This window comes from Pinus tabuliformis, chromosome 1_2, assembly GCF_031772625.1.
Source record: "Pinus tabuliformis cultivar Carrire ecotype Pingquan chromosome 1_2, CPIR1, whole genome shotgun sequence".
In the NCBI taxonomy this organism is placed as follows: domain Eukaryota; kingdom Viridiplantae; phylum Streptophyta; class Pinopsida; order Pinales; family Pinaceae; genus Pinus; species Pinus tabuliformis.
This window is the reverse complement of record NC_142298.1, coordinates 1,089,575,377-1,089,601,478: the sequence shown is the minus strand read 5'-3', so window position 1 is coordinate 1,089,601,478 and position 26,102 is coordinate 1,089,575,377. Positions and strand designations below refer to the sequence as shown.

Below are 26,102 nucleotides of genomic sequence, written 5' to 3'. Positions count from 1 at the left end.
AAAAATATAAAGAGAGGAGAATCCACTTTATATATTACGTAGTATACATTGAGAATGCGAGGATTCATTTTACGAAAATCAGTGTTTAGATAAAGACTCGAGTGGAAACAAATCGATGGTGTTCACATAGAACTAACTTGAACAAAATCCAGTCTATTTGATGTTTTGTCCATGTCTTGGTCAAGGTCCTCCAAAATTCTTTCCTGCAGGCAAAGGCAGATTTGTGGTACGCATCAGTCGACATGATTCACTTCTTTAACATCTTTTAAGAAATGTTGATCTAAAATCAACAGGAATTGATAGGCAAACACTGATGAACTCGATCACTTGAATGCATTAGATCATAGTACTAGCAGTTTAATAACCAAAGGAACAAATATGCCCAAGAAAATTCACCTGTCCCATGAGCTCCTCATGTATTGTGAGACCAACACTGCCAAGTCTCTCAACACTCGCACTAAGCGCATCTAACTCTTGATCTTGTTCTCTGGTCACCAGGCAAAGCAAGTTAACAGGCTACCAGATCAATGCTATTCAAGAAAAAGGCTGACAGGTGTAAATTCTTGGAAGAGAAAAACAAATTTTGAAAAAGGCTCTTTAGCAGAGGTGTCCGACAAGTGTAAATTCTTAGAAAGGAAAAACAAAGTTCGAGAAGGCTCTTAAGCGTAGGTGTCTAGACTCTAAAGCACTGTTATAAAAAAAGCTATATTTAAAAGTGATCTTCAACAACATAAATTTGATCATACTTCTAATAACAGAATACATATATTGGGAATTCATAGAAAGGATAACAGTCATTGACGGCTTTGAACTGCAGGAAATACCAGCAAAAAAGTCGCTATATTGCGAAAGCTAGTATTGCTAGTGGCCATCCCACAATTGTTCTGGTCAGAGAATCCACGGCTTCTAATCCTGAGAAAGCCCAGCTCCTCGAGTCCTTCAAGGCCTCAGCTCCTCGAGTCCTTCAAGGCCTCAGGAATATCTCTAGTCCAGGTAATCTCATTAATCTCTTAATTGTTTCCAAACCCACTGCTATTCTATCAAGTAATCATGTTATGATGACCAAAATTTAATCCTATGATCAGTTTCACATTAGAAATCTCACCTTGTTCATTGCTTCTCACTGCAGAAACATAGCTGTTGCAGAGAGCATTAGAGGTTTTGGGAACGGTCTGCTGTTGCAGAGAGCATTAGAGGTTCTGGGAACGGTCTGCCTTGGAGCAATCCAAAACCAAGTCATCCTTCGGGCCTTCGACAGCAAGCTCTGCACATGAATAAAGCAGCATGGCGGTTTCGGCCCAAATGGGCCTCTGTGATGATTTGGTGCCCACGACAGCAAGCTCTCCACATGAATAAAGCAGCATGTCGGTTTCGGCCCAAATGGGCCTGTGTGATGATTTGGTGCCCATGGAAGCGCAGCCTCAGGCGACGAAAACAGCGGCAAAACTCAAGAAGATAATGGCGCTTCTGGAAGCGGTGTATGAGGCGGAGATATGGAGGTCGTTCTCAATGGAGGAGAGGCAGAAGAAAATGGTGAGCAGCCGAATACTAGAAGGCACAATGAGCCCCATTCGGACTCTATCGAACGCCATTGTAAACGAGGTAATCGGCTTCAGTGGAGGCAGCTGTAAGTTGCTTTAATGCAACAGCTGGGGTGCATGCAGCCTGCATGCTGCTGAACACTTGCCGCCGGAGAATATGCCAAACCTGTACCTTAGCATATACCTGATTGCATATACCTGATTGAAGTTAGCGGATTAATGCTAGCATTAACACGAGACCGTTAACGGTCAGGCATAATCAAACTAGCGTAAATAGCAATTTAACCTATGTTCGGGCCTCTTCCGCCTCGGGAAGAGGCCAAATAAGATGGCGAAGGATGGCGAAAGAGTGAGTGCTTTAGAAACTTAGGATATCCGCGCTCTAACCGCCGTATAACAGATAAGCAAAGGGGTCAACTAATGCTAAGTCGGGGTCCCTGCGATTACTATAGTCCCTGCCGGATGCCAGATGGCAGGGACTAATAACATTGACTATCAAAAAGCTAAATATAGAAATAAAAACAAGTTCACTCAGGTAGAGAAATTGAAATTAATTATAATATGTTGTATGAATTGGTCTTCGACCTCCCTGGGAACTTGCACACTTTATTCACCGATCCAAATTTCAATTCAGAAAAGTCCAACGGCATTTAAAAATGAGAAATGCGGAGAGGAACATAAGTTACATATTGATAACAAATAAAATAATTTTATTTGGTATATCTTTAATTAAGATTGAGGGTTTTAGAACCTAGGTTACATATTGGTATATATTGAGTGTTTGAGATATTATATTAGATTGTTTTACTCTATCCAATTGATTAAGATCTATCCTATCCTAGTCAGCGATATTTTTATAATTTTAGGAAAAAGTAAGGATACTGTAATCTATAAATAAAATTTTAATATTGTCTTATATAATAAATTAGAATTATTTTTTAATAATATATTAAAAATAAATTAGGATAAATTTAATCTTATTTGTTAAGTTTTGTATATGTTCTATGCTAAGAGCAATTTCACTTTTCTCACAGCAATCATACAAGTAGATAAGCAAAATGCAGATAGAACATATAAGCAGATCTTACAGAAGACAAATCAGAAACAAGAAAAATGAATGTGTTCGTTTCGGCGGTCAACAGGATGCTTCAACCAGCAAAGTCTCCTTTGGTCAGCCAGCCCAGCATGTGTCACAAAAACCCTCCTGGTAGCTCGTACTTTTAGGATGAGAGAGGAAGATGTGAGTTGAGTTGTTCAAATTCTCTCCAACTTTTCCTGTATATATATCCATCAATGAGGGTGTGTGACACATTTGTTGGGCATGTGAGCCTACATTACAAAACTGGCTGACCTTGCACATATAATTTATTAAGAATAATAAATTCAAAATATAAGTTCTGCTCATCGGATTAAGACTATTTTTATATGGATTTTACACCTCTCAGAAAGAGGAATCCAACAAAAATATTAGCCTCTTAATCTGAGCATCAGAACATGGAGTTTGGACCTAGTTGTCCAATTTTAACACTCCCTCTCAACTAGGGAGAACTCCATCTATTAGTGCAATTAACATCGTGAGTCATCCCGCCGAAACTTGCTTTGCTGGCTTCTTTATTTCAGAACAGAAGTGGGTCAGTCACAAAGACATCATTCCCCGACTGACATAATCAGTCCAGAGGTCCCAGACCTCACAAATCTTGATCCCAGATCAAGTGGTTGGACCATGCCATCCTAGATAGAGAGTACGGCAATCTCTGATGCGTCCATCAGTCTTTGCTAATAGTCTCTAGCTTTTCCACACCTCATTGGCCAAATGAGAGGTACTTCCCATGAGCCCTGAACTCAATGGGTAGGATGCATACGGGGCACAGATTAAATGAGTGGCGAACCAGCTCAATAATCACAAGGGTGGGGCAGAAGCATTATGAGTGCTTATAGCTCTGAGAAGCTATCCCCAAAGCCCCCCAGAGCTCCCAGAGCTCATCGTCCAACAGGACCCATATCATAGGGTCTTTCCACGACACCAAGACTCTCATGGAAGGTTAGGAACTTGACCTTCCCCAGGGGCTTAGTGAGAATATCCGCGACCTGCTCATCAGTTCCTATATGATCGAGCCTTACGGCGCCTCGCTGTACCATATCCCGGATAAAGTGGTACCTGATATCAATATGCTTGGATCGGTCGTGGAACACAGGATTCTCAGTCATACGAATCCCACTCTGATTATCACAGAGTATTACAGTGGTATCTAGCACATGTTGGAACAGCTCACTAAAGAGCTTCCTCAACCAAACTACTTCACAACAGGCCATACTAGCAGCAATGTATTCGGCCTCCGCGGTGCTCAAAGCCACCGACTTCTGCTTCCTGCTCATCCATGAGATCGAAGCAGAACCAAGATTGAAACAGCATCCAGATGTGCTCTTACGATCCACCACACTGCCAGCCCAATCGGCATCAGTATATCCCCGGAGTATCACACTCTTGGCAGTGTATCTCAGCCCATGGTTTATCGTGCCCCGAAGATATCTCAAAAGATTCTTGGCACCAACCCAGTGAAAATGATGAGGCTCAACCATCTGTTGACTCAAAGTATTCACTGCAAAACATATGTCCGGACGGGTGTTCACTAAGAACATCAAAGCTCCTATGAGTTGACGATACTCAATAGGATTGGCCAAGATAGGCCCTGCAGCACTGCCACTCAACTTCTTAAAGTTGAGTTCCATTGGTGTCGACACGGACTTACAGTCCACCATCCCAAATTTTTCCAGAAGCTTCACAATATACTTTCCTTGAGAAAGGAGAATCTCTCCAGGTCTCTGCCAGACCTCCAGGCCTAGGAAATAGTGCATTAGTCCTAGGTCTTTCATCTCGAACTCAGCAGCAAGCTCCCTCTTACATTGATGAATGAGAGGGTCATCACCTGTCAGGAAGAGGTCGTCCACATACAGCACTAGAATGAGAGGCTTTCCTTCCTCAACCTTAAAGTAAAGGTTTGGATCAGCATTGCTTCGAGTGAAGCCCAGCTTCATCAAGTAACTATCCATCCTCTCATACCAAGCTCTGGGTGCTTGCTTTAACCCATAGAGGGCTTTCTTCATGGTTTTCTTCAGATCTAGGAAGATCTACTACTTTCTTCAGGGAAGCATCTTCGTCAAAAGTGACATCATGGCTTATCTCTACTTCCCTTTGACCAGGTACATAGACTCTATATGCCTTAGAAGTCTCACTGTAGCCCACAAACATTCCTTTCTTCCCAGTAGCATCCAGCTTACTTCTCTTTTCTTTCGGCACATGAAAATAGACAGGACATCCAAAAATTCTAAAATGTGAGACATCAGGTTTCTTACCAGAGAAAACCTCTTCGGGAGTTTTGGAGTCCAAAGCGGAATGAGGGCATCGGTTTTGAATGTACACAGCAGTATTTGCAGCTTCTCCCCACAGAAACTTTGGAAGACCCTGGTCACATAGCATGGCACGGGCAGCTTCCACAATAGTCCTATTCTTGCGTTCAGCAACACCATTCTGCTCAGGAGTATATGCAGTGGTAGTCTCCCTCTTAATGCCAGCTTCTATTTACAACAAAAGTCAATACTTTGACTTATCTAGATCTAGCATAGATCATTTCGTATCATGATGAGATCAGTTGAAGACATTCTGCTTCAACTGATTCTCAAGGTGACTCCTTCACCTATCATCGTGCTGCATCTCGTCCATTTGCTGCACCTTACTGTGTAGCACCATCATGCTGCTCATGCTCTCATACATCACTGTACTGCCCATGACCTTCATCATGTTGCCCATAATCTACATCAGACATCATCAAGCTGCCCATGCTTCATGCATCATGTCACCCATATATCATGTTGCCCATGATCTACAGCATGCTTCATTATGCTACTCATGCTAATGATCTCATCTCTGCTCTGATGAGTGATTACACACCATGATTGTTCCGAGAGGCTGAGATGATCTTTGAACCTTGAGATCATAACTGCATCTTACTGTACTGTAAGATTATGATCCTTGTCTCTTACTTTCTTCAGAGGAGATCACTACAGCATATAGAAACATCATCCAATGCTTCAAGGCTGCTGTATGTCAATGAGATCTTCTTTATCCAACTAAAATCGAGATCATTGTTCAATGTTTATAACTGTTGTGATCTTAGCTCATCAAGACTAGATGTGCCCAGATCACATACATCCGCTTTCTTCATTCGAGGATACTCACAGGAGTCTGTGGCTTCTTCACGTATGGTCTGCAGCTACCTCATTTTGACAGTGATTTGACTGCGTGAATATGATAACGTATAACAGCGTATCACACGTTGACTGTGTCTGATATATAACTGCGTGAATATAGTGTAACACATTCACACGTTGACTTGTGTGAATATAACAACGTATAACCCACACGTTGACTGCGTATAAAACATGTGACTGCGTGAACCCAGTGTTAACATCCACACATTGACTGCGATGATGTATTCCACGAGCAATGTTTATCATTGACTGCACAGCGTATATACATGTCCAGCATATATGTATAACTTATGTACTATAGCGTATATTGTCCAGCAATTACTGCCCATCGTCAGTACAGTCTACCGTATATATAAAGACCATACACATCAAGACCAGATACATATTAAGACCCTATATACTGCTAGAGCAAGATCATATATATCGAGACCCTGTCATATAACGCTGATGCCATACATCTTTGTATCAATTTTCACACCAGAGCAATATCACATATCATCACAGTATCGCAATCAGATGTAATCATATGCCATTATAACCAGGGATATTATGTGAATGTCATACCACATCAAAGAGACGAATGTGAGACCATATACCAATGCGATTGTATGAAACCTCCGCAGCCTCAGCGAATATACATAAGAGACATTTGCATACTCTGTTTGTATATATAAGTCTTTGGCATCCTCTGCGTGTATATATATGACCTCAGCGATGTGTACAGGACCTCTGTGACTTATATAACATTGTATAAAACCTCCGCGGCTAATATCACTCCTCTGCGATGCATACAAGACTTCTGCGACGTGTACAGGACCTCTGCGTGTATATATATAACCTCATGCGATGTGTACAGGACTGTCTAGCGAATGTGTATAACCATAACTGCAATGTATGACATGACTGCCCAGCGTATAATTGCACAACGTATACATAACTCCAGCTACACCTCAGGACTGTGGAATTTAGACTGCGGTTGACTGTGTCCTTTTATTACTCCATTAGATATGAAGGGCCCTCAACTCTGCGGGACTTCAAGAAATTTTGAACTGCACTGTAAGCCTCATTGGCGCCCACCGTGTATTTGTCCGCATTGACGCTACCCACCGCCTGCTGCGCGCCGGCGATGTCTGAGAAACAACACCCCATCGTTTCGCTGGAATCTTCGAGCAAGACGAATGAAATAAACTGGTTATGTAGATCTGAGACGGGCACCCATGGGCCATACTAAATATTGCCGTTTCAATCGGGGGCTCGTCGTGATGACGTGGAATCTGTTTCCGTGGCTTCCAGGCTGTTGGTCATCGAATGTGCTCCTGCCACGAGGGACATCACCTTTAGTTTGGTCCATCCAGCAGGCTGTCATACGCCGGACAGAGTGCTCCCCCACTACCCATGCAAAGGGTGCCGAGACTCTGTGCGCCACTGTTGCTTATTGTGTTGGGACATTTAACCGCGGTGTTAAGTTAACCTTGACTTGACCTTTAATTTTTCACGCATTTCCGTGATTCGGAGGACTTTTCTTCTTTGCTGTGCGTATTTCCATACCTGAATGCGTTTCCCGTATAGACTGTGGGTTCCAACATGTCAATATATCAATGCGGCTACCATGTGAACAGCGGCAAAGTTCTCCAATTGTGCGTGTATAGACTGCGTTCCAAGATATATGTTATGACTGCGTTCCAAGATATTTATATGAATGCCCAGCGTATATATTTCCAGTGCCCAGCGTATATATCTCCAGTGCCCAGCGTATATATCCAACATTTACATTACTGCAGCGTATATAATATGACTGCGTTCCAAGATATTTATATGAATGCCCAGCGTATATATTTCCAGTGTGACTGTATGCTGTGCATAATTAAGGTGTCGTATATATCGCGAATGTTGTGCTTCCTCTATGACTGTATCATACGTAATGACCTCTTCATAATTGCAGCTTGATCACTGTGGCACCCAAGACTGTGTATGAGTCTTCATGACCAACGTATAGGGTTTCATATTGCTGTGGCTACCCTTCATAGTACTGTAGATACTCAATGCCGATACTCGAGTTATGCTTGGACTGTGCCTTACGTTTAGACTGCGGCTAGAAACCTTTGTCATGTTCTACCATACCAGCGTATAGGGTTTCATATTACTGAGATTTAGAGCTAGGGCATCATGGGCCAGCATCTTATTCTTGATGTCTCACTCCTTCTCCAAAAACCCAAGACTTGGAGAGGAGGAGATTACCTCAAGAATGTGTTTTCTTCGATGATGATTGCTATAGATAGAGTTTGTCTTCACCTCAGCTCCGATTCCATGTTAAGTTTTGTAGATGTTCTATGCTAAGAGCAATTTCACTTTTCTCACAGCAATCATACAAGTAGATAAGCAAAATGCAGATAGAACATATAAGCAGATCTTACAGAAGACAAATCAGAAACAAGAAAAATGAATGTGTTCGTTTCGGCGGTCAACAGGATGCTTCAACCAGCAAAGTCTCCTTTGGTCAGCCAGCCCAGCATGTGTCACAACAACCCTCCTGGTAGCTCGTACTTTTAGGATGAGAGAGGAAGATGTGAGTTGAGTTGTTCAAATTCTCTCCAACTTTTCCTGTATATATATCCATCAATGAGGGTGTGTGACACATCTGTTGGGCATGTGAGCCTACATTACAAAACTGGCTGACCTTGCACATATAATTTATTAAGAATAATAAATTCAAAATATAAGTTCTGCTCATCGGATTAAGACTATTTTTATATGGATTTTACACCTCTCAGAAAGAGGAATCCAACAAAAATATGAGCCTCTTAATCTGAGCATCGTAACATGGAGTTTGGACCTAGTTGTCCAATTTTAACATTATTTCAAAATCTTATAACTGGCCTTTATTTTTTTAATAATATTTAAATTAAAAATAAAACACGATAAAGTGATTGTATTTACTTAAGATGGTTTATATCATTAAGTTGGTCTTCATTTATTTTGCGCTATGCAGGGATCATATTCTGTAAACTTAAAGATCCGCAAAAGGAAGCACAGATGCGCATATGATTCGAATTATTTTAATTTTAATTGAATATAATAGAATATAGATAGAAATAAAGATGTTTATTTTGAGATAATGTTCAGAAATAAATTTTAAATTGGAATAAATATGGCTATAATGTGTAATTTAATTGTTTCTTGTTGGTTGTTTTAAGAAAAATAGGTGGTTGTAATGATTTGTTGCAGTTAAAATGGTGTTTTAACTGCATATTTGAATTCAACACCCTGAAAAACTCTTGGGACTTTTTGATTGTGCAAAAACTAGCTATCAAACTTGCGATTCCAAAAGGCTTCCAAAAATTCACATTATAAACAACTACATTTTTTGTATTGATGAATGTATGAATAGATGTCAGTTTTTTAAAAGTTTTAGAAATATTTAAATGGTCCAAATTATACTTTTTAAATTTACAATTTCATAATTTACAAGAATTAAATTATATTTAGGAATTTACAAAATCATAAAATATATACTATATATAAGTGATTGGAGATTTCTACAGTTATTTAGTTATTCATATTGCTGACAGAGATTTCAGAAATAGCACTGTGTAATCTTTAAGATTCCTAATGATAATTTCATCTATCACTAAAGATTCATATGGCTGATAAAGATTTCAGAAGTAACACTGTAATCTTTAAGGTTCCTAATGGTAATTTCATCTATCACTAAAGAGTTACCATCCGAAATATTAGTCTAGAAAAATTCAAAAATTACACAGTTCTATTTGGTAAATAGAAATCTCCATTAACAATAGAATACATATTCAAATAGAAGATTTTTCATGATTTTAAAATATATAAACTTTATTCTATGGTTATTGCAGCTCAAATTGAATCATTCCTTAACCGCGTAAATAGATGGAGGAAAGCTGCTGACCATTTGGTTGAAAATTTCTGGGATCACTGTACGTCTTTAACACACATTCGTTAACTAATCAAATGGTTTCATTTATATTTCTAAAACTCTGTACATATTCCTCATACAATTTCAATTTAGTCATTGTAATTGTAATTGCATTGCATTGTGGTTGTTTGTTTTCTGTAGTGAAGCTTGGGGGGAATATATCTGAGACAATATGGGGAAAGCTGAGCTTGGGAGCCAAAATAGTGACAGAAGGTGGAGTTGATAATCTATTCAAACTAACCTTCAGTGTTGGTCCCAGAGAAAAACTTTTGAAGACCTCAGCATGTTACTTGTCTACCACCACTGGCCCTGTGGTAGGATTACTCTTCATTTCAACAGAAAAATTAGCCTTTTGCAGTGACAGGCCCCTCTCCTTCATGGACTCCAATGGAGTGACTGCATGGAGTTATTACAGGGTAATACATATATGTACTACATTTCTCTTGTTCTTTTCTCCTGTAATTATTGTGCTCTATGTGGTCAACTATAAAATTCTATTATTGGGTTGTGCTCTATGTTGTGAACTATAAAAAATTATTATTGGGTTGGCTGTAGGTGGTTATACCTGTTGGAAGGTTGAGATCAGTAAATCTATCAGAGAATATCTACAAACCTGCAGAAAAATATATAGAGATCCAAACTGTGGATAATCATGAGTTTTGGTTCATGGGTTTTGTCAATTATCAGAAGGCATTGAGATATTTGCAAGAAGTTGTGAGATCTCCTTCATCTTCAAAACCCAATTTTATCCAGAAGTAATCGCTCTGCTGGATGAATTGAGTTTACCATGAAGTCAGGAATATGTAAACTATAGTTCCTAGAGTACATGATTACAGCCCATAATATTAATATGGGATAAAGAGAGCTGTGTTATAAAACTTAAGTTCAAAGTAGTTTGTACACTTCATAGGCTCTTCCAATAGAGATAGCAGAGATTCCTAAAGTAGTTTGGACACTTTATATGGTTTTCAGTGAAGCTGGCTAAGAGTCTTGAGGTAGAAATGCCAGTGAAAGTTTGAGGCTGATTAAGAATAAATAATTACAGGTATATTATTGTACTTTGTGAATTTTTTTTTATGAAGGCCAATGGTTATGTCCTGTTAATCCATGTGCATAATGCTCTTTAACGGAGAATCAAGATATTAGAGTTGTAATGGAGGTGATCTCAATAAATCATTCCTGTAAAAATGCTATTTTTGTGTGGTTTGGTATCAGTGTAAAATTGGAAATAATAAAAAGATCGGGTTAGATTTTACGGATTGAAATAAGATATAATAATATAAAATATAAAATTTAAATTTAATTTTTATGTTTTTTTAATTGATATGTATGCTTAATTATTAATAATATTTTATAAATATAATTAAATTAAAGTGTATAATTGAATTTGATAAGACTTTAAGTTAATGTTATATAAAGTCTCAAGGGTTAGCTCAATTGGTCAAGTGGGGCCTGGGAGGGGAGGTCACAGGGTCAATTCCCGAAAACTCTTGGAGTCATTCTGCAATTTTAGATCATAGTAATTTAGATTAACATTATGTTAAGATTGATAATGCTTCATGTTATTAGGGATGAAATTAAAATTGGATCATAATATTTTAGATTAACATTATGTTAAGATTGATAATGTTTCATATTATTATTGATGAAATTCATAATATTTTGAATTATATTTTATGTTAATATAGATAAAATTCATAATTAAATTTTTAAGTTAATGTTATATAGAATTTATAATACTTTGTATTAATGTTGATCTAATTCTAAAATTTTAGATCATAATAATTTAGATTAACATTATGTTAAGATTGATAATGCTTCATGTTATTAGGGATAAAAATAAAATTGGATCATAATATTTTAGATTAACATTATGTTAAGATTGATAATGTTTCATATTACTATTGATGAAATTCATAATATTTTGAATTATATTTTATGTTAATATAGATAAAATTCATAATATTTTATATTAATTATTTTATTTTCTTTATTAATTAATCATATTAGAAAATTAGTGAAATTAAATCAATATATTTTAAAATCATAAACATATCAAAAATTAGAAATGTAAAACACTGATGCAATTTAAAATATATACTTATATAATTTTTTTAATTAAAAAAAATTATAACATCATCCTTTTAATTTTATATAAAAATCCATTTAAATAAATATATATATATATATATATATATATATATATAGACACTTATTCATTCCATGATGAGCAGAAATATTTGAAGATGATTTAATAATTGAAATTAAGTTGATGCTGTTATAAAACCAGCTCAAGAAAAGATAGAAAAGATAAATCCACGCCTTAGAATGCAGCCTCTTCGAGGGGGCAACCTCCTTTACGTTACATAAATGAACAATTCTTGGATGATACAAATGAAAAGACCTCCTTTCTATATATAGGAGTCTAAGGGGTCATAACATAATCAGAGCCGACATAACAATAATAATGTAAGGGCAAAATAATAACAATAGGGCACTACATGGGTACATCAATATAATAAGTTGGTTATACTAATAACAATAAGGGGTTACACTAGTAGTATAGGGGCCTAACATGCCCCTCTCCTTCAAAAAGCGTTGTCCTCAACGCTTGAGTAGTTCTTGATGCTTCTGTATAAAATTCTTGTCCTCCCATGTGGAATCTTCAGCGGGTAAGTTCTTCCACTTGATAAGATACTCTGAAATTGATTGATTTCGTAGCTGTCAGGTTCTTGTTTCTGTGACTGCTCTAGGTTCCAATATGATTTTTCGTTCCTCTTCAATTTCTGGCAATATTGTTTGAATTGGGATCTTTTGCAACTTTTGAATAAGTGGCCATACTTCTTCGTCCTTCTTCCATTCATCCCTTGCTTCATTTATCCAATCTGGTTGGATAATATAAATAGCACAAAACAATGCTTCCACATCCTCATCCTTGAAGAGTCTTCCCATTCAGTAAGGTCGCTATTTTTTAAGTGCATGTAGAATTGCCAACATTTCCTTCTCATAAATAGCTTGCTTGAGATGTAGCAGTAAAAATACCCAATCACCTATATCAAAACATTTTTCACTACAATGTTTATCTACCTGTTGTTTCGTTTGATTTTGCACCGAAGTGGCGTTATCCTTTAAAAGTTGGAGAACTTGTTGTTGATGCTCGATGTGATCTTTCACTGCTTGAACCTTTTTCTTCTTGATATGTCCTTCTATCTCTAGAGTTTGAGGAGTGGCAATTTCTTCCAATCCTTTAAAAGATATGGTCGGATTCATTTCTTGATGCTCGATGTGATCTTTCACTTCTTGAACATTTTTCTTCTTGGTATGTCCTTCTATCTTGATAGTTTGAGGAGTGGTAATTTCGAACAATGAATTACAAGATATGGTTGGATTCATTTCTTCTTTCTCGATGTGATCTTTCACTTCTCGCACATTTTTCTTCTTGATATGTCCTTTTATCTTCAGAGTTTGAGGAGTGGTAATTCTTGCCAATGCTTTACAAGATATGGTATGATTCATTTCTTCTTTCTCTGGGGTGGGGTCCTGGCATATATCTTCTTCTTTTGATGTTTCTTGATCCTTTTCTTCTTCCTCTTCATATTCTATGTAAAATAATTTCTTCTCAGCACACTTATGACCTTTAGTGCATTTGCTATCACAATTGTAACAAAGCCCCTTTTCTCTTTTTTCTTCCAATTGTTGTCGTGTAACCCTTTTAGGTTGTGGAAGGCTAGGAGAAACAACACTTCCATCTTTATAGTTGTGAAGGGTGCACTTCTTGGTTTCCATAATTTTTCTTTCCACTATGTCACAAAGCCCTTCTACTCTTTCCAATTGTTGTGGTGTTGCTCTAAAGAAGGTGTTGCTCTTTGTATCTTCATAATGTGCTATCATTTCCTCCGTGAAAATTGACCACGTAACAAGTTTTTTACGATAACAAAGCCCTTCGTACCATAAAAATTGATCTAGTTCTAAATATGAAGATGCAATACATACCTTTTGTAACAGTTGTACACCATGTAGATCAAAATATTGCTCCATCTGAAGTATCCAATTTACTGGATCCTTGCCATCAAACTTCCTCATCTTGTTTTTTCTTGATTTTAGGAGCTCAACCTTTAAACGACTGTAACTCTGTACTTTCAGATCTTCAAGTTCTGGAAATGCGACCTATAGTAGCCCCCTGTGTCCTCTTTCCAATGCCACCAGTCTGATCCAAATTGGATTCTCTAAGAAAGAGTTATGCACAATCTCCCAAAATGACTTGATTATAGACCTTTCCAGAAGAGCGAACTTGTATGAAGTGCCACGTGTCATTGTTTCAACCTTTGGATTTGAAAAAGTTATACAGAAAACTACAGTCTGTTCTCTTTCTGTACCTTCTTACAAAATTTCAATCTGATCCCCAGAGAGAAAGTTATGACGATTTTCCCCAGGTCACCTGTTTTGAATGTAATTTAGGAGTCTACAAAAATACCAACTTCCTCAGATCATATCTCCGCAAATATCGTGCGAAACGCTCTAAAATTCGGACCCAAGGTTTAGCGCGATTTCTTCTCAAATGGGTTTTTTTTGCGACTTCTGAAACATCACAGAAAACAAGTTATAGCGAAAATGCCACGATGACCTGTTTGGAGAAGCGAAACCCTAAAATCCAAAGCTCTGATACCAAATGTTATGAAACCAGCTCAAGAAAAGATAGAAAAGATAAATCCACGCCTTAGAATTTAGCCTCTTCGAGGGGGCAACCTCCTTTACATTACATAAATAAACAATTCTTGGATGATACAAATGAAAAGACCTCCTTTCTATATATAGGAGTCTAAGGGGTCATAACATAGTCAGAGCTGACATAACAATAATAATGTAAGGGCACAATAATAACAATAGGGCACTACATGGGTACATCAATGTAATAAGTGGGTTATACTAATAACAATAAGGGGTTACACTAGTAGTATAGGGGCCTAACAGATGCCGTAATTGAAATTCTTTGATTCATGTTCATAGAGAAAGAGTTCATTATGAAATCAAGTATTCTAATATCATAAACACTTTATTTCTGCTTAGGAATGCCATCAATGGTTGAGCCTTGTAGAAGAGGCCATTTGATACTTTTCTCTTGTGTTGGGTTGATGACTATTATCATGCAAATATGTATTGACAAGCATGAAAATTTTAGAGAGTCAACCCTGTCATGGTTGAAAGTCTCTCTATTTAATTTGGTGTTTTCCAATGGGGGGTGTCCCTAGATGACTTACGTTATTATCTACTTAGCATTCCTATGTAAAACTTCAATTTTATTAGCATACTAGAAAGCTTCATTTTGGACCTCTCAATATGAAACCAAAAGTGAAGTGAATGAAATTTATAATTGCTGAAATCACAATTCTGAGAGTAATAGTAGCAACATAATTGAAAGTGATGCAAAACCGAAATAATTCAAAACAAGTGCACTTCAATATATAATCACACTACAAAAAAAATCATTGAATGGCCCCCAATACATTCAAAGAGTTAAAATCACACATAATTTAATGAAATCACAAATTAACTAAGAATTTGATTGCACCATAATGAGTATTGAGTGAAAGGTAGTTGAGGTAGTGGTCCAAGAAACTAGAACATAAAAAGGTGAGATCTATGCTACTACGTAAGCATCTTAGAAAAATTATACAACCCTTTTATCTATGCTCCAATATGAATATATTGAAGAAACATTTTCTATCTCAAACTAGTTGATCCAATGGCTCAAAGCAAGGAAAAGTTGGAAAGGCCAAAATATTTGTAAGTAAAGCCATGTTTTCTTCCTTTTCCACCCTCAATTATTTTGGCAAAAACGAAAAACTGCTTTCTTTGATTCTTGAGTGGAAACATTAAAAAAATGTGTTTTTCACATTTGTGTAGTGTAACGAGGCTTCAAATTTGCCTAGAAAACAATGGAAATCCTCGCAAGATTTTGAAAAAATCCAGCAAAAATTTTGGGAAATCAGGATTACAATTGTCAAGCTTCAGGATTTAGGGTGCCCCAAGGGTTTTTAATGGTGCTAAATCCACTTCCACAATCAAAAATATGATTCAAGCACTCCTACTATTATATTTTTTCATTAAAAAAATTAGTTGGATTTCGGCAATTTTTTACCATTCAAGCAAATTTGTCGCTTCAATAGAAAAGTTTCACATCTCCTCATTGAATTGGAAAAATATCACTTTTCCTCTAGATTTACTCATGAAGACATTTAGTAAAATCTCTCATTCTCTCATTAAACCTATTTGACTCATTTTCCATGTGACTTTAACTATTTAATTATTTCACAAATTATGGCTTTGAAGTCATAATCCTTCAATATTTAACAATAGATATGTTTTAAATCCACACCAAGTGTTGGCTTGAGATAGAAGCTAGTGACAAAGATGTTATTCAACTCCCCACTTTTCCATGCAAAGGAAGCTCAAACCACCCCTCAGTTTCTAGCTTGGAACCATGACCAACACCTACACCTACCAAATATGTAAACTTACTAATTATATGCATGCCTAAAAGGTGCCTTAATTTATAGAGAAAAAAATGAAAAAGAACAAGTTTTGCTCAAAATGACATATTAGGTTATACTATTACAAAAATAAAAAATAAAAAATAAAAAAACACATCAATAGAGGAAATAGTGTCATTCCATATCTAAGTGACAACGGTCCCATTAGATTCACATTTTTACTAGGACCAAGAATAAGTATTCAATATGATGTTTGGTCCTTGATGGTCCAAATATCGAAAAAGAAGAACTATCCAAAATAGCAGTTTCTTAAAAATCAACAAAACTTAATATAAAAGTTCCTCTAATCAATGGTTATGCCATGAAGTGTATGGAAATAGACCAATGTGAATGAGTCTCACTGGGCATTAACCATTCAATAGCAATAAGTGCTACTAGGGTTAACATTGGCAACTTAATGGGACAATATCCCCCTATGAGATGTCGAGAACCATTGAATCTTTGTACTCTGAAATTGTGCCACTCATTAATGAGAAATGACTTGTCAATAAGTGTTTGTCCCCTCGACTACAGAGTCAAATGCATGGTATCTCTATTTCTTAACTGAAAATATAATAATGAAAATGCATGTCCATATGTAACTTGCAACTCGTCTTAATAGTACATTCCTCCCACTGGTAAATGAGTTGAAGTCGACAACTGGGAGAAAGTCATCTAGTTAGGTGCCAATTATGAAAACATCTGTTAGATGTGAAGGAACCCACCAATAAGGCTAATGAGTCCTAATGTATGAGTACAACTCATTGGTGTGAAAAAAATGATCTGAGGTCAAACCCCTAATGAATATCATCCAATCAGAACCTAATAATGCTCGGCCTTGTCAGGTTTGAGATGATTGTCAATGAGGCTAATGATCATCAAAGTACTTTGGCTTTTGGATCAATCCACAGATGATGTGTTGGAGTCGATAAATAACAATTTGTTGAGATAGAGGCAATGATAAGAACCTCTCTCGCAACACCAAACATAAAATCATGTAGTAAGAGTGTGTGATGTCATATCCCTAAGGTTGGATGAAGCATAGGACCAAGGATAACTGACTCAATAACAAATGAATAAAGAGACCAGAACATTAAATGATTGAAGATACTTCCAATAGTCTCTTCAACACTACCTATGCCTACTGAGAGCAAATGAGTGAATTGTAAGGAAGATTGGACTCATCTAGGCTTTGACCATGGGTAACTTTGCAACACAAGAGGAAGTTGTCATGTCATACCATATTGGAAAATTTCAAATTTGGGCAACGTTAATAGCTAAGAATGGAGAAAAAATCAGGGAATTTGAGGATTAAATGGTACTTGAACTTCTGAAAAAAAAAGCAACAAATGATTATCAGTCAAAATAGATGAACATAACAGCAAAACGATGTGAAATAAATGACAAAACTAGAATCTAAAATTAAAAAGAAACAAATTGAAATGATTCTAAGTACCCAACAGATTTGTTGATCTTTTGACTTTTTTATTTTTTTCTTTCGATTTTTTCCTTTTTTTCTTTAAAATTATGGAAAGTATAATTTAAGTTTCCCATTAACTTGTATATCCTCTCTTATTCCATCCAAGTTGGAAATATAAAATGTGTTGGGACCCGCTATTGCATCAATGAGATATGGTCCTAGCCACAAACTATCAAATTGTCATGGTCTCCAGATTTTTCATTTCTTTTATCCCACAACAAGACCAAATCACCTACCTATTCATTCAAATCAAATTTGTTATTCCCTACAAAAACATTAGATTTATCAAATAACTTTTCCCAAGGGATCAAAACTTTCAGAATCCTAATATTTCTCATTTTGACTAAATGGGTATCCTCATATTCATGCACATTTCTAACTACATGGAAAAAACGAATTATCAACAAAGTTAAGAAAATTGAAAATATGCCTCTCATCTTTGAAAACTTGCCAACAACCACCTTTTTAGGGAATAAATTGTCTAAAATTACCTCAACCAAGTATTTGGTATAAGGATGGATATACATGGATAAAAATATGTGGCATATGATGCCATGGAATTTTCCAACTAGTTCAAGGTTCTTTCTATAACAATGATGCCTAATTCCTTAAAACAATCAATGTCATCCCATATTGCTTCCCTATATCATTTGAGACTATTATTCCTTGCTTCACATAAGTTCCTTACTCGATTTATCACAAGTTTAGAATCCCCTTTCACATTTAATAGTTGGAACCCATCTTTAGTTCCCTTTCAAGACCCAACAATAAAGCCTCATACTTGACTATGTTGTTAGTACAATCAAATTCTAAACAAATCAAAAATGGAAAAGAAATGCCTATGGGGTATGTGAAAACAACCCCCTCCCTTGATCTTCATCTGGACCATGCACCTTCAAAATTCATATTCCATAAGTCATTCGTCAATTTCTCATTAATGAGTGCATGAGGTATAATTGATTCATCGTGGTCATCCATCACCACATGCATTCCCAAATCAAGTTCAAATACCTTAAGATACAAAGGTTCATTATATAGTTTTTTGTAGGTTTTCAGCATTATACAACATCTTGTTTTCATGAAGCAATCTTACTATGTAGTTTGGGGCAACAAGGATATCAACATATGTACTAGTACATTTGAATGTTACCTCTTGCATTATCTACCCACTTCCTGGATAATAACATACCCCATTTTGCAACATAATCAATCACAACCACGTCCATGGCTAAGATACTATTTGGGTATTATTTTAATTTGACTTCAAGGTCTTTAATGACCCAACATACCTGCACTTCATGTGATTCCACACCATGGATATTCGTATGTGTCAAAGAAATTGTTGTTCATAATTCTTTCATCACCTTGAGAGTGATGCCATTCATCAATGATCCTGAATCTAAAATGCAAGTTTCAAAATAGCAAGACATTAACAAGTCAGAAAATGTGAAAATTTGTGGATTCAATAGTTTTATTCATACCAAGTTATACATGTGGGTTATCATCTGATGGATCAATAAAACCACCAAAACCAGGAATCTACTAATGACATCCTATTATCTAGGTATGTAGATTAATTTTGTAATTGGTACAACAATCCTCATCTTTACTAATTCACTTCCAAGGAAAAAATTTGAATTATGGAGGACATAGGTGTAATAGCCCCAATTACATTTCTCTCTTATTTTAAGCATTGTAATTTGGCTAAGTTAGGGACATAGGTTATAGGGTTGAGGATGATTTTTGCTTTGAGTGTAATTTGGTGTTTTTCTTTTACAGCCATGGAGGGTATTATGCTTGGGATATATGGAAACTATGGGGAAAGGTTAAGTGGCATTAAGATGATTGGCTGGAAAGATTGGCATGCAGACATAAAAACCAACCAAAGGATGACTAGGCCAATTAATAAAAGAAATATGGAATTTGAGGGGATAGATGGATAAAGGTTGATTGGTCTAGAGGATATGGACCGAGTTAGGGAAATAATCACGAGGAACAGAATTCAACCCATGGAATAAGTAGAAAGTGGGAGTTGAGTTAGTGTTGGGTAGATATATTCTGGGACAACGCAGTAATGCAAGGGGTGGCTACAGGAAAAGAGGGAGTCTTATGTAGACCAAGAGAAGAGTGAGTAGAGGTTACAATCATTGCTCTTCACAAGGAAACACAAATAATGCATAGATTCGATTGTGAAGGGGTGGTTCAATTGACTTTGCAACATCTCTAGAGCCCTTAATTCTGCTAATAGAATAGTTTTTATCCTTTGAGTAGTCTCCTCATTCCCTGGAACCTAGCTCAGGAGTGACTGGGCAGCAAGAAATTTCACATTGCAACCTACTCTAAGGTTGGGCCAAAAATATTAGTCCTAAACTCAATTGCAATCTACATTTCAAATAAATATTTACCCCCTTTCTACCATATGCCATGAATTTTTGGTTACATGTAAGAGTCTAAGTTATCGTTCAATGACTGCTTTAGCATGGTTCTCATGTAGATGTTTGAATGAAACATGCAATACAATTTTTCTTCACTCGCGTAGTGAGAGAGAATAGCTTCGTAAATGCTCATTGTTGCATTGGTTCTTAGTAATGTTCTTAGTTCCCACTCCCAAGAACATGTAATAAAACTTTTGAATTTATCTCATGTGATCTTTTATTTATCATCTAGTGTCTGTAATTACAGGGTTGATTTTAGATAATCAATTAAAATGTATATTTAATCATCCATGTTCTAGGGGGGCACAATGGTTTTGGGTCTTTGTTCGTTGGTGGATTCTTCCTCCAATTCAACCATTTGAGGCCTTTGAGCATGTTGTCTTTTCTTTGTGGATGGGGACCCAGGGGTGTGCAATTTTCACTATCACAGTTCCCATTACCACTCTTCTAGTTTATATTTATACTTGAAGTTGTTTGGAATGGACTCTTGATAATAATTACTCATAAACAAGACAATGGTGTCATGTAGCATGCAGTCTTTTGATTACTTATTTATGTCACTTGTATTTTCATTTTAGAGCTTACACAAACCCTTTGTCAGGATATACATAATGCTGAATTGTGTCCTTAGTTTCTAAGGGTGTCCTCACAAGTTTATTATTTAGTTCCTTAGGCATTTTAAATTTGTTTTATTTTCCTTTGATGAATTTCTCATTTGGATGAATTGACATCATCTCACCCTAACTTTATTGGAAGTGTTTAGCATGATTTATTATATGGGTTTTATGTGTGAAAGAAGTCATATTACAACATGACTATAGTATTGAAGTTTATTCCAAAATCTATGCATTATAATCATGGTATATTTTTCCAGGAATGGCATGAAGTGCTAGGCCTGATAGGTTTGTCCATGCTTGATGGTTTATATACATAATCTAAATATTTTAACTTTGGGAATTAATTTTTTATTGTTGTATCAATTTGGTAGTCTTCATCAATCTTGTTTTGAAAATGGGTGTTGTAGGATGCAATTAAATCCAAGGTCGTTTGGATGCGTTGATGTAATGATATTTTTCTTGGTTATATTCAACATTGTGTTTTTTTGTATTGGTTTGTGAGGACCGATACTACAACACTTCTCTTGTGCATGTATTATTACCCTTGTGGTTTTACTAGATAAGAAAATCTTCCCCTAATGTTGATTTTGTTAAGTTGTATGTGTTCATGATTTTTTGGAAACAATCTTGAATCTCCTCATGAGTTATATGGGTTTTGAAGAGGATTGTGAAGTGAGGTTGATTGAATAGTATTGATACATAAGAATGCTATGAATTGTTTAGTAAGTTGGAGCTTAGCATTTTTCATATTCATGCCCCTATTTGAATTCTTATACCTGCAAGTGGATATGAGTATTGCGGAGATGGTGTTACTCCACTCACTTGTTGAGGGTATTCTATGGTTGTTATGATTGGTTTATTTGATTTATTCCTAAGGAAGATATTGATGCCTAGTATATTAAATGTGCAATTCCGCAAAGTTGAAATAAACAATGACAAGTTGTTCTGATACAAGGATGACTGAGATAGAATGTTTGCTAGAATTTGTAGATGTTTTCACTATTGAGAGTTGAGAAGTGTCACACCAAGTTGCTTGCCAAATGGTCTCATTGACTATAAAGGGCTGACGAATTACAGCCAAGTCTCCTCAATTGTCAAGTTTGAGCTACATCCCAATCTCTAATATATGTCTTTGTGACTTTGTGAAGAAAGTGGAAAATTTTAGGATTGGAGTTGTTAGACTGAGATGGTGGAAATTGTAGTTTATTTGAAAACATTATATGCTGTAAAGGAATACATCATATAGTCATACATGGCCAAGCTATGAAACATGTTGATTTCCCAACCCTCTATAGGTATTGAAAATAGTTTGTTTCAAGGAGGTATGCCCCTCATTCTAATACTGAAACTTCCTTTTCATTATACTAACTCTTATTGTCTAACAATATAGCGAGACAAGCTCTGAAACTCAAACCCAAGGTTTAGTGTGAGTTCGTCTCAAATGGGTTTTTTTTCGCTTCTAAAACGTCACAGAACAAATGTTATAGCGAAAATTCCATGATGACCTGATGACAAGACCTCCTTTCTATATATAGGAGTCTAAGGGGTCATAATGTAATCATAGCCTACATAAAAATAATAATGTAAGGGCACAATAATAACAATAGTGGGCTTCTATGGGGCACAATAATAATAATATGGGGACTACATGGGTACAAAAATACAATAAGGGGGTTGTACTAATAACAATAAGGGGTTACACTAGTAGTATAGGCGCCTAACATCTTCGTACTATCTGGCACATGTTAGCATGCCCTATCATTCCATAACACACCTTGGCAATCATGACCTCACAACTAGCATTAAATTTTTCCATGACTTGGGAACCTTACATTCACTAGAACACCTTGGCACTCCCTAGTTGTCATGCCCTTTGTTATCCTCCACAATGTCCCAGGTTGATGAGTAGATCGATGGAGGTAACCACAGCCCATAATTTTAGTTTGGTAGTTAGCCCTACCAAACCAAAGAGGGATCTCTCTATGAAATCACAACTAAGAGATGACCAGAATGTAAAATATTTTAGGCTAGACAACAAGGCTCAAGTGGGTTTTGGAAAATTTAGGGTTTTGTTGCTAGATAAGGGAGAAAAACCATGCAGCTAGGTCAGAGGATCAAAGGGTTGAAACATCAAATATATAAAGGAGAAAGGTAGCATTAATTTTGTGATGGATCTTAGGGTTTTTCGGTGTAGTGTAGTGTTTAGAAGAAGAAAAAGGTCTTAATGAGCATGAAACATGAATTCATTAAGCAAGAAAGAAAGTAACACATAATGATTTTTCCATCAAAATAGAGCTTTATGAAAATAATTTTGTTTATAAAATGTAAGGAAAACCATTGAATAATTGATGAATGGAAAGAGAAGATGAATATATTTCATATAAAGCTATAATAGAGAAAAAATAACACCACAAACTTACTGCACATGAATTCCTAGATAATAGTTGTTGCAAACTGTGTCCTTTGATTTCTAAAAAATGTCCAAGTACAAGCTACAATAGTTCTCTCCTCTGAAATCCAACCCGTTCTATCATTGTGAAACTGATACATAAATACCAAAACAACATCTCCCCACTCTTAGGGGTCGAATCCATGACTCTAGGAACTATTCCATGAGGTGTTCCAACCAAACCCTAATGTCTAGGGAAGTTAAAAAAACAACTTCCATAATTAACTTTGACTCCAACCTCTCTCATAAATGAGGTCAAATTTACATCAAAATAGCTTACAAAGACTAACCACCCATTATTTACATTTACTTTTACCCCTCACATTCATCTACTTCACCCTTTTGACTTTTACCAAAGTAAAACTAGGAATTACAAAAATTTACACAGTGAAAATTTTACAAAAATCTCAGAAATTTCCAAGTGTGTAGCGAGTTGTTGGAGGCCATTTTGGAGTACCTTTATGAAGTCAAAATCCTGATCTGAAGCATTTTCTGGAAATATGGGAGAGTTTAGATGTATTTAGAGAATTTTTTGACTCAAAATGACCCATTTTTGGCTGAGATATGGCCATTCTCCCAAGGTATCTCGAGGTGCACAATGAAATGGAAAAGAGGGGCATAAAGGTGATTCTTGGCCTCTTTTTTGAAAATTTCTCAAAAAATGAGCCCCAGACCAGGAAAGTGGGAAAATGGGTTTTGAGAGGGGGTCATAATATTTCCAAAAAAAATTATTTTCCATCATTTGGAGCTCTGGGGAAGAAGCGCAGTGTGAGCTTGCTGCTCTCCTAGACAGAAAATTGCCCAAAAATTGCAAGTCTACACCAAAACACAATTTTCTCCAAATCCTCTAGAAATTTGCCAGAGATGCCTAATGAGGTATGTTATGCAATCATGGATGCATCAACAAGGAAAATTAACTTACCCTTCTCCTCTTGGCTGATTAGGGTTTCCTGGAGTTTTTCCTTCAATAGCTTGATTTTGACCTTGGCAACTTGATTCCTTGTGTAATAATGGATGGCCATTTTATTTTGCAACTTGTTATACCTGTTGGCCTTTTCAAGGAGATTCTAAAGGTGGAAATTGACTTTGTCAAGCCAAAACTCCTTGTCCTCATTTATTTCCATGGCAATCCTCTCTTCAAAGGTCAATTCTTCCTTTGATGGCTTTTGTTCTCTTTCCCTCTGAAGTGCCTTCCTAAGACCTATTGTCCTTGGCCTCTTCCTTGCCACATGTCCTTCATGCTTCTCAGTGTCCTCATGGTCCACCACTGCCTTTCCTTTCATCTCTTTTTTCTTGGCTTTGAATTGCTCTTTGTCCATGACTAGTTGTTTTTCCTTAAGTTGATTGTTTTCTTACTCAAGGAATGAAATGATGAATTTAGCCCTTTCAAAGTTGTCCTTGAGCTCCATGATCTAAGAATCCTTATATTTGATGACTTTTTGTAGGTTTTGATGCTCATCACGTGCCTCCAAGTCAACTAGGTAAAATTCATTCTCAATGGGCTCCTCATCACGCAAAGAAGCCTCATGATGTGATGGTGATCCATGTTCTGCTGATGTAGTAGGCTTGACCCCTTCCTCAATTTAAAGAGAAAACACAAGGCTTCTACCTCTCTGATGTGTCTGGGTCACCGCAGGCCTAGGTGCGTTGGAAACCTCATCATGTTTACTTGATGACCCCACCTCCATGGGTTGTACTGACATCATGGTTTGGTGCTAGCTTGGTGAAGTGGTTATATGCTTTTTCAAGGTTGCCTCAATGAAGGTGTCCCATGTCATGTTCTTTTATTTCAACTAATGGAGTACTATAACCTTTATCAGGCTATGGTGAAATAGGCTAGGATAATTCACTTTTCCTTTCAATTGCGCCCTTTCAGACATTTTGGTTAGGCTCCGATACAATTAGCTGGACAAATTTAGAGACTTGGTAGCTATAAAGTGCATGAGCAGTCTTATGTGGTATTGATATAGCCTAGAAAATCTGCCCTCACATGTGAACTTCATGATATCCTTCATCAATGGTGCATATCTCTCCAACAAGTATCTGATGGGAAAACATGTGAGTGATCTCCTTTGTATTGTGATTTCAAGTAGGGTTTGTACTCTTTTAGGTCTAGGTTCATGCCTTTGAACCAGTTTTCACCATGGTTTGGTATGCCTGTAGCTTGAGAGATGGCATCCACTGAAAACATGAAATTAGTCTCTACAATGGTGATCTTGTCTTCCTTCAAGGTGAGGGAAAATATACCTGTGAGATGCTCATGGTAACCAGCTACTTCCTGCACTCTTTGACAAAACCCTAAACAATTGACATCTTCAAAGCATTTCATGACAAATGGGGAGGAGGTGATTTCATTGCAATTATAGGGCTCAAACCTTAGTATCTTCCCCCCTTGTTGTACTTCCTCTTCTCTGATGGTGATGAGTCAAGCTCCATACTTCAAACCCTAGGTGAAAGGCAAGCAAAAACAATGAAATTTGTTGCAGTGAGGGAATGAGGTGGTATGATGGACTTAGGAGTTGCCTAATTTTTTAAGGAAATTTAGGAGAGTAGGGGATGATGTCAGTGAGTAGGGGAAAAAGGAATTTTGGAAAATGAGTGAGGGGAGGGGGTGGAAAAGGCCAAAACACGGGCCTATACTAGAAAGGGATAGGGTAGATTAGGGTTTAGAGGAAAGTGATAGAAAATGAGGGAATAAGGATTTGTGATGGATGGAAACAGTGTATTAGCTACAAACAGAGATGTAGGGACAATGAATCTAGGGTTTAGGACAGAAACTCATCATTTGAGGATCAAAACCATGAAAATCATATAAACCCTAGAAGAAGTATTTGA

At 36.6% G+C, this 26,102-nt stretch overlaps 1 protein-coding gene across 2 annotated transcripts in view; it reads left to right on the top strand.

The window, feature by feature from the left end:
• Window positions 1-10,852, top strand: part of LOC149209977 (GEM-like protein 7) — an 84,086-nt gene extending 73,234 nt beyond the window's left edge. The window contains exons 2-4 of one of the 2 annotated variants that reach the window (XM_089396571.1): window positions 9,677-9,757; window positions 9,898-10,172; window positions 10,312-10,852. In XM_089396571.1, coding sequence (XP_089252697.1) covers window positions 9,677-9,757; window positions 9,898-10,172; window positions 10,312-10,515 — 560 coding nt within the window. In that variant the 3' untranslated portion in view covers window positions 10,516-10,852. The remainder of the gene's footprint in view (window positions 1-9,676; window positions 9,758-9,897; window positions 10,173-10,311) is intronic. The other variant, XM_089396570.1, reaches the window with a different exon arrangement.
• The last annotated feature ends 15,250 nt before the right edge of the window (window positions 10,853-26,102 follow it).